Raw genomic sequence first — 15502 nt, 5'->3', positions numbered from 1 at the left:
AGGGGCAGTTGATCATGTCAGAGCTCCAAGGGTGGGCGGTGGGAGGAGGTTACTGAGATGTGGCCTTGGCTTGGCTCACCATCAGAATGAGTTTTCCGCCCCAGAACAAGTGGTTTACGGAGTTGGTACTAAGTGCTTAAGGTAAGTGGGCATCCAACGAAAGAGTGAACGAGATGATGTTTGATCTTGGTGTTTTATGAAGCCTCTATTTGTTAAGGATGACGATAAGAGCTAGCCGGGTCGGACAGTCTCGTGTCGTGTTACCATCGGCAGCACCAATGATCCCTGTTTGGCTTCCTTAGTTCCTCAACTTGGCTCTCTGTGCTCGGGCAGTGTGGGGAGCCCCCGTCAACAGGCAGCTGATTAATTTGAGCTGGAAGCATGCTTGCAAGAGCCATCAGCTGGGCCCTCTTTGGGGAAAGAACACTGAAATCTGTAAAAAGATCCCCATTTGTGCTGATGGGAGTAGGCCCCACTTCATGACTACCCAATACCTAGTGTCTATGTTCTTCTTTCTTTCTTTTTTTTTTTTTAAATTTTTTTTTCAACGTTTTTAATTTATTTTTGGGACAGAGAGAGACAGAGCATGAACGGGGGAGGGGCAGAGAGAGAGGGAGACACAGAATCGGAAACAGGCTCCAGGCTCCGAGCCATCCGCCCAGAGCCTGACGCGGGGCTCGAACTCACGGACCGTGAGATCGTGACCTGGCTGAAGTCGGACGCTTAACCGACTGCGCCACCCAGGCGCCCCTCTGTTCTTCTTTCAAAGATAACCTTTAACGGCTGAAGACCAAGATATTCGCTTTTAGCTCCTTCTGCCTTTTCTCTCTCTCTCTTCCAAGAAGTCTTAAAACGCAAGCCAAAGGATCAGTGTCCAAATATAACTGTCGAACTGAACTGAAATGGGCCTCTTGGAGTTTGGGGCCCACCATCGATTGCCAACACGTGGTCTCGGGAACTTGCTTGATAAGTGAGAAAGCAGAGTGGCCAAGAGACTCAGATTCATGATTTGGGCCAAGAGGAAGGGCAACTGATTAGGAGCTGACGACCTGCCAGCCCAACCGCTGATCTGGAGCCTGGACTGAAACAAGAGGCTAAGGTGCCTTTCATGACTTATCAGCCAATGACTTAGCATTGCCTTATTAGCAATGACTTATCATAGCCAAACTATGGAAGGAGCCCATGAAGGAGCGTTCATCCACGGATGAATGGACACACACACACACACACACACACACACTGGAATATTATTCAGCCATAACAAGAATGAAATCTTGCCATCTGAAACAACAGAGATAGAGCTACAGACTATAATGCCAAGCAAGATAAGTCAGAGAAAGACAAACACCGTATGATTTCACTCATACGTGGAACTGAAGAAGCGAAACAAACTAGCAAAGGGGGAGAAAAAGGAGAGAGAGGCGAACCAAGAAACAGAGCCTTGAGGATAGGGGACAAACTGATGGTTATCAGAGGGGAGGTGGGTGGGAGCATGGGTGAAATGACTGACGGGGATTAAGGAGGGCACCTGTCGTGATGAGCACAGGGTGATGTATGGAAGTGTTGAATCACTACATTTTACACCTGAAACTAATACAGCACAGTTGGTTAGCGAAACTGGAATTAAAATAGAAGCTTAATCGGGGTGCCTGGGCGGGTCAGTCGGATAAGCATCCGACTCTTGATCTCGGCTCAGGTTATGATCTCGCGGTTCATGAGATAGAGCCCTGCATCGGGCTCTGTACTGATAGCATGAAACCTGTGTCAGATTCTCTCTCTCTCCCACTCTCTCTGCCCCGCCCCGCCCCACCTCGCATATGCGCATGCTCTCTCTGGGCCTTCTGGTTTCCTGCACGGGCTCCCGGCCTCTCCCAAGCCCATCTCCTGGGGGACCGTCATTCCAGGGTGGGTGGGGGGAATGGGGGCAGTTGGCAGGGCTGTCCTTCAGCCTTTCTTAGAGCAGCAGTCCCAAGCAAGGTGGAAGGAGAGAAACGGCATGATCAGGGACAGCTCACACGACAGCCCTGGGGGAGTCGCCTGCTCTGGCCGGGCCTGACTTCTGCCATTTGGGAAACCGGGATGCTATTCAAGAATGGCAGGGAAAATATATGAGATGCAAAGGAATGGCTTCAGGAAACCAAGCAAAAGGGCTTGGAGTGGGTTAACACGGCGGCTTCCGGCCCAGACTGTGCTTCCTCAGCGTTCCGCATTTCTCCTCCTCTGGCCACCGGAATAAGAATAGAGAACACATTTGAGAAATAACACATATAGATTCAAAGACATCTGTGGTGGGGCTTGGGCATGTGTCAGCAATACCATCTGTGATGTTTTTGCCATATAAACAGAGAGGGGAACTTAGAGAAAAGCAGAAGAAATTGTCACCAGACAGGGGCACGGGGGCACAGGTGAGGGACTGAGTAGACAGAAGGGGTGTGTGGAGCAAAGGCTGTCGGGGCTCAACTCCCTGTGCCTCATCCCCCCTGCAAGGGCTGGGGGTGGCGGAGGTATGGGGATACAGACGGTGCCAACGCCTAACACCTGCTGAAGGCGTGTGAGATGCCCCTGGAGCCGGACGTCTGGAGCTGATGCCACCGCGCAAAGATGCGGGGCTCCGGACCTTCCAAAGTCCTCCAAAGGACTGGACACAAGGCTCCCTCAGGGCCCTGCTTTTTTCTCTCCTCCCTCTTTAACTTTGCTCATTCCTCCTCTCTGCCTTGGTCTCTGATCCCCCCCCCCCCCCCCCCCCCCCCCACCTCCTGCCCTGTGGCGCCAAGAGGGTGCCGTCCTGGGATGCTGGCCTCACGCTCGGGCCAGTTTCCCCAGGGCGCCCAGTCTTTGGGAGGTAACCCAGGTGAGTGCTGACGGCAGGTGCTGATATAAACGGACAGCCCAGGCCTCCCGGATGCTGGACCCAAGACTCGGGGCCCATGCACTGGTGTTCGGAGGCAGAGAGTGTCCCATGGTCCTGAACCAGCACCACTACCCTCCCCCACAAACACACATAAATAAGCCAACCCAAACATCCTGTCCTGCGGCGTGTGACACTGAAGAAGAGTACTTCACTCTGGTAAGTTCCAGGATCCTTGCTGCCTTGTATCCTTAGAGGTTCGGCTTGGAGTACCAAGGACCCCCACATCCAGCGAGTGTGCTAGAGCCCCAGAGGGTGTGGGCTCCTGTTCCTTCAGAGAACTGAGCAGGCCTCGAGGCTTACTTTGGTTTGAGGCCATTTGGCCCATTTCCTGTAGAATGAAGGATCCTCCCTGGTGGCCTGCCAGGCCTCCCAGGCCTCCCTGAGTCTCCCAGGCCTTCCCTGGTGCCTCACCGGGATCTGGGATCAAAACCTCAGCAAATGGTAAAACGGGATGATTCCTTCTTCATATTTGTACTTTCAGACCCACACAGAGGGAGTATGAGGCAGTCAGGGTAGGACTCCTCCCCCAAGGCATCACACTGTGATATTATCCCTTGAGCCCCGTGGGAACCTGCAGACCTTCAGCTCTTTTCACTTCACGGTCACCCCGAGACTCCAGCATTTTCCATCAGCACGCTCCTGGACCCTGATTCTCCTAGAACCCGAAAGAAACATGGCAACTGCCGTTGGTGCGCGTGTCTGTGTTTTGTGTGACGTCAAAGAAGACGGACCTTCTGGGCTTCTTCGAAGGGAAGAGGGACTGTCACAGCTGAGGGGACCCCTGACCATGAGTCCCATACCCGTTTCCATGATGGAAGGCCTGGAATCTTGAAGGATTTCACTTTGCCACGAGCAGGAGGGGCTCAGCCAGGTCATGTCAACCCTCCTCCCCTTTTCCGCTTCCTGCACCAGCCTGAGCCTCCTAAGCTGGGGTCCGCAAGGGGGTTAGTACACGAGCACCAAAATGTCAGGTTCTGTCCTGCTTCGGGGGGTGAGTGCAAGTGCCGACCGGCTTTGTCACAGCCTCGTGCTGCGAGCGACGGCTTTTGCTTACAGTAAGACCAAACCCCCCACCCGAAAGAGCCCTCTGCCATGTTCCAGGAACTACCCCCCCCCCCAAACCCCGGGCTCTGGAGGAACCAAGAAGCAAACAAGGCTGCTTGGGGAAGTGCTCACATGTATTTATTTCACAAGGGAGGAATTGGGGGAGGGGGATCACCAATAAGATGCCACCAAATGAGACACTGCGAACCCCAAACCGGGCAACTACAGGATTTGGTTCTGGGCAGGGCTTGGCCCTTGGGGACAGCATGAGGGACAGAGAGGGACCCGGGGGAAGGGACAGCCTTCCATCTGGGGCGCCACATGGGGCCAGGCTGGGCCGCGTCCTCCTGGCCACAGATGCGTGGCCAACGCCCCATGCTTCCGGCAGCCTCACCCTGATCCAGGTGAGCGACGAAGCGGCAAGCCCGAGGCCACACTCTGACACCCGCTCTATCACACACTCGGAGGCGCACGCCCAGACACACACATGCACGCGCACACGCACACCACGCAGGCACACACACTCGTAGGCATGCACACGCGTCCATATATTAACTCTGATTTACAAGTGCACCCTAACCAGAGGGCAATCGAAAACAATTATTACTCTGCAGAGAGGAATTGACTGCCTTCTCCCCTGTCAGCCAGCAGAGCATGGGGTGAGATGAGATGAACCCGGAGCATTTTCCAGGGTCCTGCCCTCACCCCGCCCCGACCCCCGTGCTGTGCTGGCCTCAGTCCTAAAGCTCCAGGTGGAGGCTCCCATGGCGGCCTCCCTGGTCATGAGTCAGGGCCCCCTGGTCCCCGGAGGGTAGAGCCGCACTGGCCCGGCTCCAGCCCAGAGGGCCCCTCACAGCCATGACCTCCCTACGTGCTCAGCCTCTTTCTGTGTCTGGCTCCCTGCAGACACGGGCAGAGCAGCTGGCCCCGGAACGCGAGAGCCTAGCGCCCTGGTGCCCGTGGAAGCATTAATTCCTTCCAGGCCATCTAAGGGAGGGTCCAGAAAAGTCCAGGGCCGTAGCCTCCAAAGCCGTCTGCCGCTAAGGGTTGGGGTGGAGGCTGCCTCGGGCTGCAAATGGGCATCGGGGCAGAAGCAACCTCCAGGGAAACGGAGTCCCAGGGCCTGACTGCCTCCTCTGAGGAGGGGCAGATAGGACGTGACTGAGCACCACCCCCCACCTTGCCGAGGGTCGGGGTGGCACTCAGGAGCTGCTGCAGCTGCAAGAGATGAGGACGAGGAGGGGCCCCTGCTGGTCCCAGTCCTGATTGTGGCTGCGAAGACGACGAGGAGGACGTGGGGGGTTCACTCCATGGTACGAGGTCCACATCCAGGCTGCAGAAGACACGGCTCCTGGGTTCCCAGAGAAGGGTCGGGGGGCTTTTCCAGGGGGCACCAGCCTCACGGCAGCTGAGCGCCCACTGGGGACACCAAGTCTCCATCCGGGGCCCCTGGAGAAGCCCCGGAAGGGCTGCTGAGCCCCGGCTGGCTCCTCGCTGTCTCTTCACCAGTGCGGCTGGCCCAGAAGACGGGCAGACCTTGTCCCGGGGGCCAGGCTCCGGGGGCCCCTGCTCCTCCCCGCTACTTGATCGAGTTCTTAATCGTCCACCTCTGGCCCGTGCAGCTGCGGAGGATGAGGTCGATGCCAGCCAGGCCCCGGTTCTCCACCTCGAGGCAGCGCCCCGTGCCCTTATTCATGATGGCTCCATTCTGGGTAAAAGGCGGAGAGACAGATGGAGACATAGACAGGGAGACATAGAGAGACACAGAGACAGAGACACAGAGAACGGAAACAGATCGGCGGAGACAGAGATATAGAGAATAAGACCGATAGAGAGAGAAAGAGAGGGATCAGACCATGAGAGAAAAAGAGGCCGAAAGGCAGAGAGAGAGAGAGAGAGAGAGGGAGAGAGACAGGGACAGAGAGACAGGGAGAGAGACAGAGAAAGAGGCCTGGCGCGTGGCCTCTCCTGGGGAACAGTCCCACCAAAATTGTTTGCCCAGGGGGAGGGACCATCCAGAAACCCCGAAGTCAGAATGGCCATCGGCTTCACCAAGTCTGAATGGCTGAGCCAGGGGACCGGCCCCGATGGGCGACGGTGTGGGAATGCGGAATTTGCAGGGATATTCAAGGTCTGCCTTTCTCAATCGCAGTGGCTGTAGACAGCAGATTTCAGGGACATCGCCCACACTCCCCTCCCGAGATCTGCCGGAGCCCAGCCGGCCTGGTGCTGCCGAAGGGACCCGGAAGCTGTCCCAGGTGGAAGGCCCCCGCCCCCGCCGGTTCCGCCCCCCCCCCCCCCCCCCGGACGTGCCCTGGGTTCACGAGGCTGGCCCGGGGCTGGAGACCTTTGGTGTGCTTTCCTGGGCACCGTTCCTTGGGGAGGTCGGACTTCCCTGTGGTCTGCGGCAGCCTTACCTGCTCTGGGGTGCTGGCCCGTCCCAGGGGGTACCCACCTGGATGAAATTCCAGCGCTTGTATAGGCTGCTCTTGACTTTGTCACAGTCGAGGAGCTGGGGCAGCCGACTCTTGGAGTTGTCCACCAGGCAGCGGGTGTCAGGGAGGAGCGTGGTGGTCCCCAGGGCTCCCAAGTGCAGGAAGCCCTCCTTGGTGTAGCGGGCAAGCTGGGGAGAGAGCAGACGAGAGGTGGGGAGAGGGGGCTCGGGCTCGCACGTCTCATCCAGGCCTCTGCCAGTGCCGCGGTCCTGGCCACCAAACACTCAATTCACAGGCGAGCCCTGCTCAGGAAGCCCCCTCCCTGGCTGGATCCTGCTCCCCCAGGGCCGGTCTGATTTTCTTCTAAGCATGCCCTCGGTCAGCGTCTCTGGATTCTAGCCTTCTGCTCAGCAACACGGGGGGGGGGGGGCAGGGATCAGTAAAAGCACAGGACATCCGATTTCAAAGCTTGGCTCTGCTTCCAGCTGGCGGGGCCCCCTCGAAGCAGTCACTTAACCTCTCTGAGCTGGCGTTTCCTCCCCATTTGTAAATTGGGATTCGTTCATTCATTCCACCCTGCTGTAAAGTGCCCAAAGAGGCAGCTCACCAAAAAAGAAACACATTAAAAAGCATTCAACCTGATAGGTGTTAAAATAGATAAACTAAAACAGCAATGCGATACCGCATTAAAACAACAACAACAACAACAACAACAGCAACAACCCTATTCCCGTTTTGTCATGGGCTGGAGCGGGGGTAAGTTGCTACAGCCGGTCAAAAAGGGAATTTCAACATATAGGCTCCATGCTGTTAAAATGTTTTCTTCTCTTGACCCAATAAATTTCCCCTTCAGACATCCATCCCAAGGTAACGATCGCAACCGCAAACACGAGTTCATGTCTAGGGTCTTTACTGCACCATTATTTACAGTGATGAGAAAGCAGGAGTGTCCTAAATGTGCGACACAGTCCTGGCACTTGTTGACGGCTCCACGCACAGCAACAAATCCTGGGGGATTGTGGTCGATTGCCAAAACAGCCACATCCTTCACTCCTTCCTTCTATACACCCTGGGCACTGTGACTTTTAGAGCCACGTGCATCAGGAAGTGGACTCTATTTCCCCATCCCTTGAAAACCGGCGACTTGCTCTGGCCCACAGAACATAGCAGAAGGGAGGATGTGCCACGTGCTGGACTGGCCCTTTAGCCTTGCATGTTTCCACACTCTTGCTCTTGGAAACCTGCTGCCACCCTGGCAGGAAGCTCTGGATGGCCTGCCAGAGGAGGAGAGACGGGTGGCCCAACCAACAGCCAGCCAAGGACAAGTGGATGAGGTTGTCCTAGATTTGGCAGCCCTCGGCCGGCCTCCTGGCTGCCAGGAGATGTGTGAATGAGCCCAGCTGAAGTCAGCCGAGCCTGGTCCAGATCACAGAACCGTCTGGCTGACCTATAGACTCATGGGCAACGATAAACCACTAAGGTTTGGAGTAGTTGTTACGCAGCAAGAGCTGACTGATACACAGGTGCTGTTGCCTATCAACCCCTCCCGCGGCGGGGTCCATGCTACTTCAGTGGCTTCCCTCTCCCGCTCGTCCACGTTGTTTATAATCCTGGATACCAACTTTTGAGCGAATGCATCCATCTGTCTTTCACACTCTTTTGGGGGCCAGAGACTGCGTCTAATTAATTTCATTCCTTGCTGGGGGAAAATGACAGACCAAGTGCTCAAAACGTGTTTGTGGATGTTATCAACGTGGTGAACGACATCATTTAAAAGACGCGGCCATGTCTATTCGTTTAAACTCCAACAGGCCAGTTTTGAAGAGTTCTCTGTGTGCCCAGCCTGGGAACAGGTTTCTGGGAATGTAAGGATGGGGCTGTGTTCCCCCTGAGATAACGCCAATGCAGGCTGGTGAGGGCAATGAGACAGGAAGATACATCTCTCATTTTTGCTCTCACGTCCTAGGAGGTGGGCAGGGGCAGGAGTGAAGATCGTTAATATACAGCTGGTGCTGAATGAATTAAAAAACAAAATGACCAGCTTGCGTGTATTAAAGGCATACCCTGCACCATTTCTAAGCATCTCGCAGAGGATAAAGAACGTAATTCTTACGACAACTCTGAGATAGGTTTCTACTGCTCTCCGCATTTTAAAGACGAAGAAACTGAGGCATGAGGACATTTGGTCACCTGGCAGGGTCCTGGCCTCTCTCCTTGGGACCCTAGAGACCCGATGGCTGGCCGCCCTGGGCCAGAGCTGGGCAGCAGAAGGGCCTCCTCCTACGTGACCCTGGGCTCCTCCCGAGAGCCTGGGTGTTTCTGGTCAGGAACGGAGCAAGGAGGCAGCTCTGCTCAGTGCCTCTTCTCCAGGGGACGGGATTTTCTGCAGGGGTCCTCATTCCTGAGGACAACCACTCAGAAACTCTTTGCTTTGATCGCCAAGGGAGAGCCCACCTGGTGCCCTCTGAAACAAGTGACAGGGGCTTTATTAAGTGCCCTTGTGAGAGATGCGGGTAACGTGTGCTTTAAACCCAAATTAGTTCCAAATCAGAGTGATTGTTAGAGGCAAAAAGATAAAATCAGAAGCCCTCCTCACCCCTCCCTAAACAATGTCTCTCTGAATATACTCAAATTCACCAAATGCAAAGTGATGAATGACAGCAGGCTGCCTTTATGTTCAGGGGAAAGATATACACAGCTGCTTATTGAAATTATGAATCAATCTATTATCCAGCAGGCAAATGAACAGTGCTAAGAACATTAATTAACTGAGCATATCTGTGACCCAGATGTTTAAAGAGCGAAGCTAAATGCCACCAGGAGTCAGAGGCTCTCTTTTCTGAGGGTCTGTGAGCAAAGGACGAGATCCCAGCCAGTAGGACCTGCAAAGGCCAAGTGCCAGCCCCAAGGAAGTTGGGCAGGGAGGGTTGAGGAGGGTCCTATAGGATTTCCAATCTGGGGGAAGCTGGTTTCCCAAGCCAAAGACCCATACGAGGAGGGCACAAGCAGAGGCTCTGCGGACCTGGCCAAGGGTCGTGGGAAGGGGACCGTGGTCTTGAAAGGACGATGGTACTAAAGTTACGCCAACAGATCTCACACTGCTTCTCATGCACGTGGTGCATGTCTGGACCTCATGCCGACCACATCCTCCTTCTTGTCTCAGTCCCGGATCACGAGTCTTTGTGGTGTCTTTGGACCACTGTCTAGTCCACCTCCCAGCTCCCAAGACATGAATGATATTCCTTCCTTAAGGACCTCTGCTCCCTGTCCTCTACAGGTACAATAGGCTTTTCCGCCTCCAAGGCTTTGCTCCAGCTGTTTCCCTGACTAGAAAAGCTATTTACTGGCCCTCTTCTAGAATATTCTGTCCTCAACTTTCCTAGACTTCAGGGCGATTCTCTCCATTCCACAGGGTCTTCTGTAACTCTCCCACCCCCACGGCATCTCCTCTCAAGTCTTTGGTGCAACAAACATGATCTGGTGTCTCCCTCCAAGGTGGTGTGGGAGTATCTTATTTTCTTCTTGACCATTCTGGGTACCCATGGACCAAGTGATGGCTATTTGGGCTTTTTTCTACTTTTTGGCTATCATGAATGATACCACTATGAACATTCCCATATAAGTTTTTGTGAGGCATAGGTTTTCAATTCTCTTAACTATATAACTAGAAGTAGAAATGCTAATTGTTGGGTCATATGGTAAATTGGTGCTTAACTTTTCGAGGAGTTGCCAAACTATCTCAAAGCAGCTGTACCAGCTTACATGCCCAGGGTTCCAACTCATCTACATCCTGGCCAACTCTTGTTATTGTCTGGTTTTCTTTCCTTAAAAAAAAAATTCTAGTCATCGACTGGGTGTGAAGTGGTATCTCATTGTGGTTTTGATTTACATCTCCCTAAGAACTAATGCCATCGAGCATGTTTTCATGTGCTTACTGGCCACTTTGTAGATCTTCTTTGGAGAAATGTCAACTCAGATATTTTGCCCATTTTTTTTTTCATGGACAAATTGTCCTTTTATTGTTGAGTTGTAAGAGTTCTTTATATATTCTGGATGCCAGATCTTTTTCAGGTATATGTATGAGTTCATGTATTTTCTCCCATTCTGTGGGTTGGTTTTCCACTTTCTTGAGAGTGTCCTTTGAAGCACAAAAGTTTTTAATTTTGAGGAAGTTCAATTTATCAGTTTTTTTCCTTTGGTTGCTTGTGCTTTTGATATCATGTCCAAGAAACAGTGCCAAACCCAAGGTCATGAAGAGTTACCTCTATGTCTTCTAAGAATTTTAGAGTTTAAGCTCTTACCTTTAGATCTTTGATCCATTTTGAGTTAATTTCAAATATGAGGTAAGGTATGGGTCCAGATTTGTTCTTTTTCAGGTGACTGTTTATCGTCCCAAGATCATTTGTTGACAAGACTATTCTTCCCTGTTGAATTGTCTTGTCATCCTTGTTAAAAAAATTAACTGATTATAAATGTGAAGGGTTATTCTTGGACTCTCAATTCTGTTCCACTGATCTATGTGCCTATCCTTATGATAGCACCAGAATGGCTTGATTAGTATGGCTTTGTAGTAAGTTTAAGAATTGGAAGCGTGGGGGGGAATCTACCCCCAAAACCAAGAGCACACTGTACACACGGTATGTTAGCCAATTTGACAATAAATTATATTTAAAAAAAAGAATCGGAAGTGTGAGTCTTCTAACTTTGTTCTTTTTCAATATTGTGCTGGCCACTCTGGGTCCCTTGCATTTTCACATGCATCTTAGGATTATCTTTTCCATTTGTGCAAAAAACGGAGTTGGAATTTTGATAGGTAATGCACTGAATCGGTAGATTAACTCAGGGAGTACTGCCGTAACAGCAGTTAAGTCTTTCCATCGAAGAACACAGTGTATATTTTTTTTATTTAGGTCTTCCATTTTTTTCCCACAATGTTTTGTAGTTTTCAGTGTACAAGACGTATACTTTTTTGGTTAATTTATTCCTAAGTATTTTATCTTTTTTGATGCTACTGTCAATGATATTGTTTTCTTAATTTCCTTTTTGGAATGTCCATTGCTAGTGCAAGCAGGGTCTTTAATATATCTCTGTGAACCACCGGCAGCCACCCTGGTACCTCCTGGTCGCTCAGGACTGCTGGCCGTCTTTCCCTTGGCTCCTGCTTCCACAGGGTCAGGGCCAGATGCCGACTGCCTGCACCCGCTGCGGACCCATATTCCAATGGTGCCCCAAGTCATCTTATCTATTTGCCTCACGTGACTCTGCCAGCCCGCATCCTTCCCGTCCCCAGCAAGGTCTAGATTCTTAAAATGTGCCCTTCATCCTGACCTGTAGCATGGTGTCTTGGGCCCTCACTGGTCAAGGGGATTTTTGCCTCCCACTTTGTGGAGAAGTTACCTTCTCTACCCTTCAATACTTCCCCTCCTTCACATTTGCTCATTTCCTGCAGCTCCGTCTCCTCCTGGCTCCGCAGGTGCCTTAAGTCATTATTTCTCCCTTCTCCTTCATTTCTTCCAAGCTGCAAGCATAACCAGATCTTTATGCCCAGAAAATCTCCAGTCACAGCTTTCATTCTCCTTATTTTGTCCTTTTTGCTCTTTCCTTAGTGCCTTGCAATTTGGCTGCTACCACTACTCTGCATTGACGTTGCTCTCTTGAAGGTCAACAGGATTCATTAATTACCAACTTCGATTGTTTTTTCTTAGTCTTTCCGTGGGGCACCAACTGTGGGCCAGACACTACACAGGGTGCAGGTGAAACCACCTCTCCTGGAGAGCCTGCCATTCTAGGGCCTATCAGTGGCATCTATACGCTAACTTGGCTAATTGCGCCAAGTTTCTATCTCCGAACCAAACTTTCTCCTCAATTCCAGATTTGTCTATCTAACTCGCCACTGGACATACCTTTGGGGCTCTAATAAACATTTCAGATTTATAGGATCAAAACAGTATTGGTTCTATCTTGGTCATGAGAACTCCATCCTTCCAGTTGCTGGGTCCAAACACTTTGGCTTCGTCCTCGCCTCTTGCCCTGACCCACCATATTCAACCTCAGATTTCACCTCCACTGCTACCTCGCTGTACCCAGCCACATTTGTCTCTTGACTAGATTAGTACAATGGCCTCCTAATTTGTCTCCCAGCTCTCACCCTTGCCTCCCTTGGTCTTTTTTTTTTTTTCAATATGGCATTGGATTGCCATATTGGCAATCAATGATTGCTTTTAAAATATTACATTATTTAAAATTATGTTATTTCAAGTTGGAGTCAGGTCAACATCCTCCAAAGGCTTCCCATTTCCTTCAAAATAAAAGTCAAATCCTTACAAAGGGCTACAAAGACCCAATGCTACCTAATAATAGCTGCTTGTGCTCAACTTCTACCACTGTACCCTTTGCTGACTCCACTCCAGCCACACTGGACTCCTTGTTAGTCCATGAACAGGCCATACTTGTTCCTGTTCAGAGTCTTTGCATTGGCCGTTCTTCTCTCTTGAATGTTCCTTCCCGGTATTTGAATAGCTCACTCTCTCACCTCTTCCAAGTTCCTGCTTAAATGTCATCTTCTTGACCATCTTACTTAAAATTTCACCCTCACCATGTATTCTACATCCCTTTTCTTGCTTTATATCCTTCCAAGCACATATTATCTCCTTATAGATGATATCTTCTCCTTATTTATAGGGTTTGTTGTCTGGCTCCATCCAGTAGAATGTGAGAGGCATGAGACAGAAGTTGTGTCTTTTTTGTTCATGGCTCTATCCCCACCTCTTAGTGGGCTCTTATAGCCAGAGCAGAAGAGGCCCTGATTCAGAAAAGGGAGGTCAGAAAAGGCATCCGAGAAGAAGGGGCATTTGAGTGAAGCTTTGTTGGAGTCAGCCGAACAACTGAGTAGGAGAGGGCAGATCAGATCAGACAAGGTGAGCACATATCCAAAGGCCTAGAGACCAGAAGAAATGCAGTGTTTTGGATGATCTGGGCATCGCTCACCATGAGGGAGCGTGATGGCTGTGATGGGGCAGAAGCGGGGAGGTGGGAGAGAGTGCAGATGAGACTGCATTATGTGGACACATGGTGCTTAGGGATTGGGGCTTTTTCTTGAGGAGCCACCTGACTTGTGGGAAAACCACACTGGCTGCCAAATGGGCAATGACCTGCCACGGGACATGATGGAAGGCGAAGGGGCTGATGAAGGTCTCAACTCAAGTGGTTGCACTGAAAGAGGGGAGACGATAACAGATGTGAGAGGAGCACCCAAGCCGAGAAGGATTCTACCATCCTGGTGAGTTTCATTGTCGTGAAACAGAACACTTCATTTTTAAGAATCCGTTTTGTGTGGAAGGTGCTTTGTTTAGTTACCCCAGCATCCTGCGCTTTAGAATTGCCTGTTTCCATGCTTTTACTTTCAACCTCTCTCTCCTATGTTTAGATGTGTCTCTTAGAAACAGAATACTCCTCGATTAAAAAAAAAAAAAAAACTAGGGTGACAATCTATGTTTTTTAGCCAAAATGTTTAGTCAATTTGTTTTTATTGCACTTAATGATATATATGGCCTTATTTCTACCATCCTTCTTTCTGCTTTCTGTGCATCCAGCCTTCTCTGTGTCCCTTTTCTCCTTTATTTGCTTTAGTTGGGATTGGTTCAGTTTGATTTGTTGGAATATTATCATATTTCATCGTTCTCCTCTATGGATTTGGAAATTCTATTCATTTCTATTATTTTACGGTTCGCTCTTGAAATGTAATGTTAACTACTGAGCAAATTATTCAATATTCTAAATTTTATTTTTTTAATGTTTCTTCATTTTTGAAAGACAGAGCACAAGCGGGGGTGGGGCAGAGAGAGAGGGGGGACACAGAATCTGAGGCAGGCTCCAGGCTCTGAGCTGTCAGCACAGAGCTGGACGCAGGGCTCGAACCCATGAACCGTGAGATCATGACCTGAGCCAAAGTCCGATGCTTAACTGACTGAGGCACCCAGGTGCCCTGCAAATTATTCAATATTCAAATGTCTACTCCACTCGATAAAATTCAAGGATGTTAGGACACTAAATTTGATCACCTCCTTTTAACTGCTCAGCCTTTGGTTATATTTCCTTGCCCCAATGTAGACATTATTCTTATTACGTAAGAGAAGTTTTTTTGTTGTTTTTTTTTTTTAATTTTTAACGTTTATTTATTTTTGAGACAGAGAGAGACAGAGCATGAACAGGGGAGGGGCAGAGAGAGAGGGAGACACAGAATCTGAAATGGGCTCCAGGCTCTGAACTGTCAGCACAGAGCCTGACGCGGGGCTCGAACTCACGGACCGTGAGATCATGACCTGCGGCAAAGTCGGACGCTTAACCAACTGAGCCACCCAGGCGCCCCAAGAAACGTTTCTTTGGATTGACTTGTATGTTTATAAATTTCTTTGTTTATAATTCGTTCTTTCCTCAGGACACTCCTCTGAGCTCAATCTCCTTCTACAAGAAGAAGTATTTCCTTTGGTGACTATCTGTCATAGGAAACCCTCTCAGATTCTTTATCTGAAAGTGTCTTGGGGTGATTTGTTAATGCAGCAAATCACTGTAATGGATACAACCACTTTTTGTGCAGCTAGCATGGGTTTAAAATGATATTTGTTGTAGTTGATTTAGCATCTGGTTATGCAGCGGTGGGCAGACCCTTCAAAGCATCTAATCTGCTCTGTCGTTGGAAGCTGTCTTCTCACCTTCTGCCCACGTGCTCCCCCACAAAGTCACGGCCAAGCCACTGTCTGTGGGATTTGCCACCTCAGTACGACGCTCACTGCGACGCTCGCTGCGACGTTCTAGCGACGCAATCCCACAAAGAGCAGGAGAAGCATGCACTCACCCATCACGTGCTCCACCGAGGAGCCAATGGGTGAAGCTTCCTCCTCTGAGTCGGTAACTGCCCGAAACTTGTTGCCTCTCGCTTCCCCAGTTATGGCCCACAGGCAATCAGCTCCCTGTTATACACCCGTACTCCTGAGCTCTTCCCAGGCTCTAGGTTTGCAACCTTGGGTCATCTTCCCCCCCTACGCGCTCCCCCATCCCCAAAGCTACAAGTCTTCCCATTCCCCTCTCCTGTGTTTCCTCCTGATCTCCCACC

General features: G+C 50.7%; 1 protein-coding gene across 1 annotated transcript in view; it reads right to left on the bottom strand.

Moving 5' to 3' along the window:
• Window positions 1–4071: 4071 nt before the first annotated feature.
• GALNT17 (polypeptide N-acetylgalactosaminyltransferase 17) overlaps window positions 4072–15502 on the bottom strand; it is a 445375-nt gene continuing 433944 nt past the window's right edge. The window contains exons 10-11 of the mRNA XM_040456200.1: window positions 6411–6578; window positions 4072–5663 (exon numbers count right to left, since the gene is read on the bottom strand). Coding sequence (XP_040312134.1) covers window positions 5535–5663; window positions 6411–6578 — 297 coding nt within the window. The 3' untranslated portion in view covers window positions 4072–5534. The remainder of the gene's footprint in view (window positions 5664–6410; window positions 6579–15502) is intronic.

Source organism: Herpailurus yagouaroundi, unplaced genomic scaffold (genome assembly GCF_014898765.1).
Source record: "Herpailurus yagouaroundi ecotype Mexico unplaced genomic scaffold, PumYag 216, whole genome shotgun sequence".
NCBI classification, from domain to species: Eukaryota; Metazoa; Chordata; class Mammalia; order Carnivora; family Felidae; genus Herpailurus; species Herpailurus yagouaroundi.
This window is presented reverse-complemented; position numbering and strand designations above follow the sequence as displayed.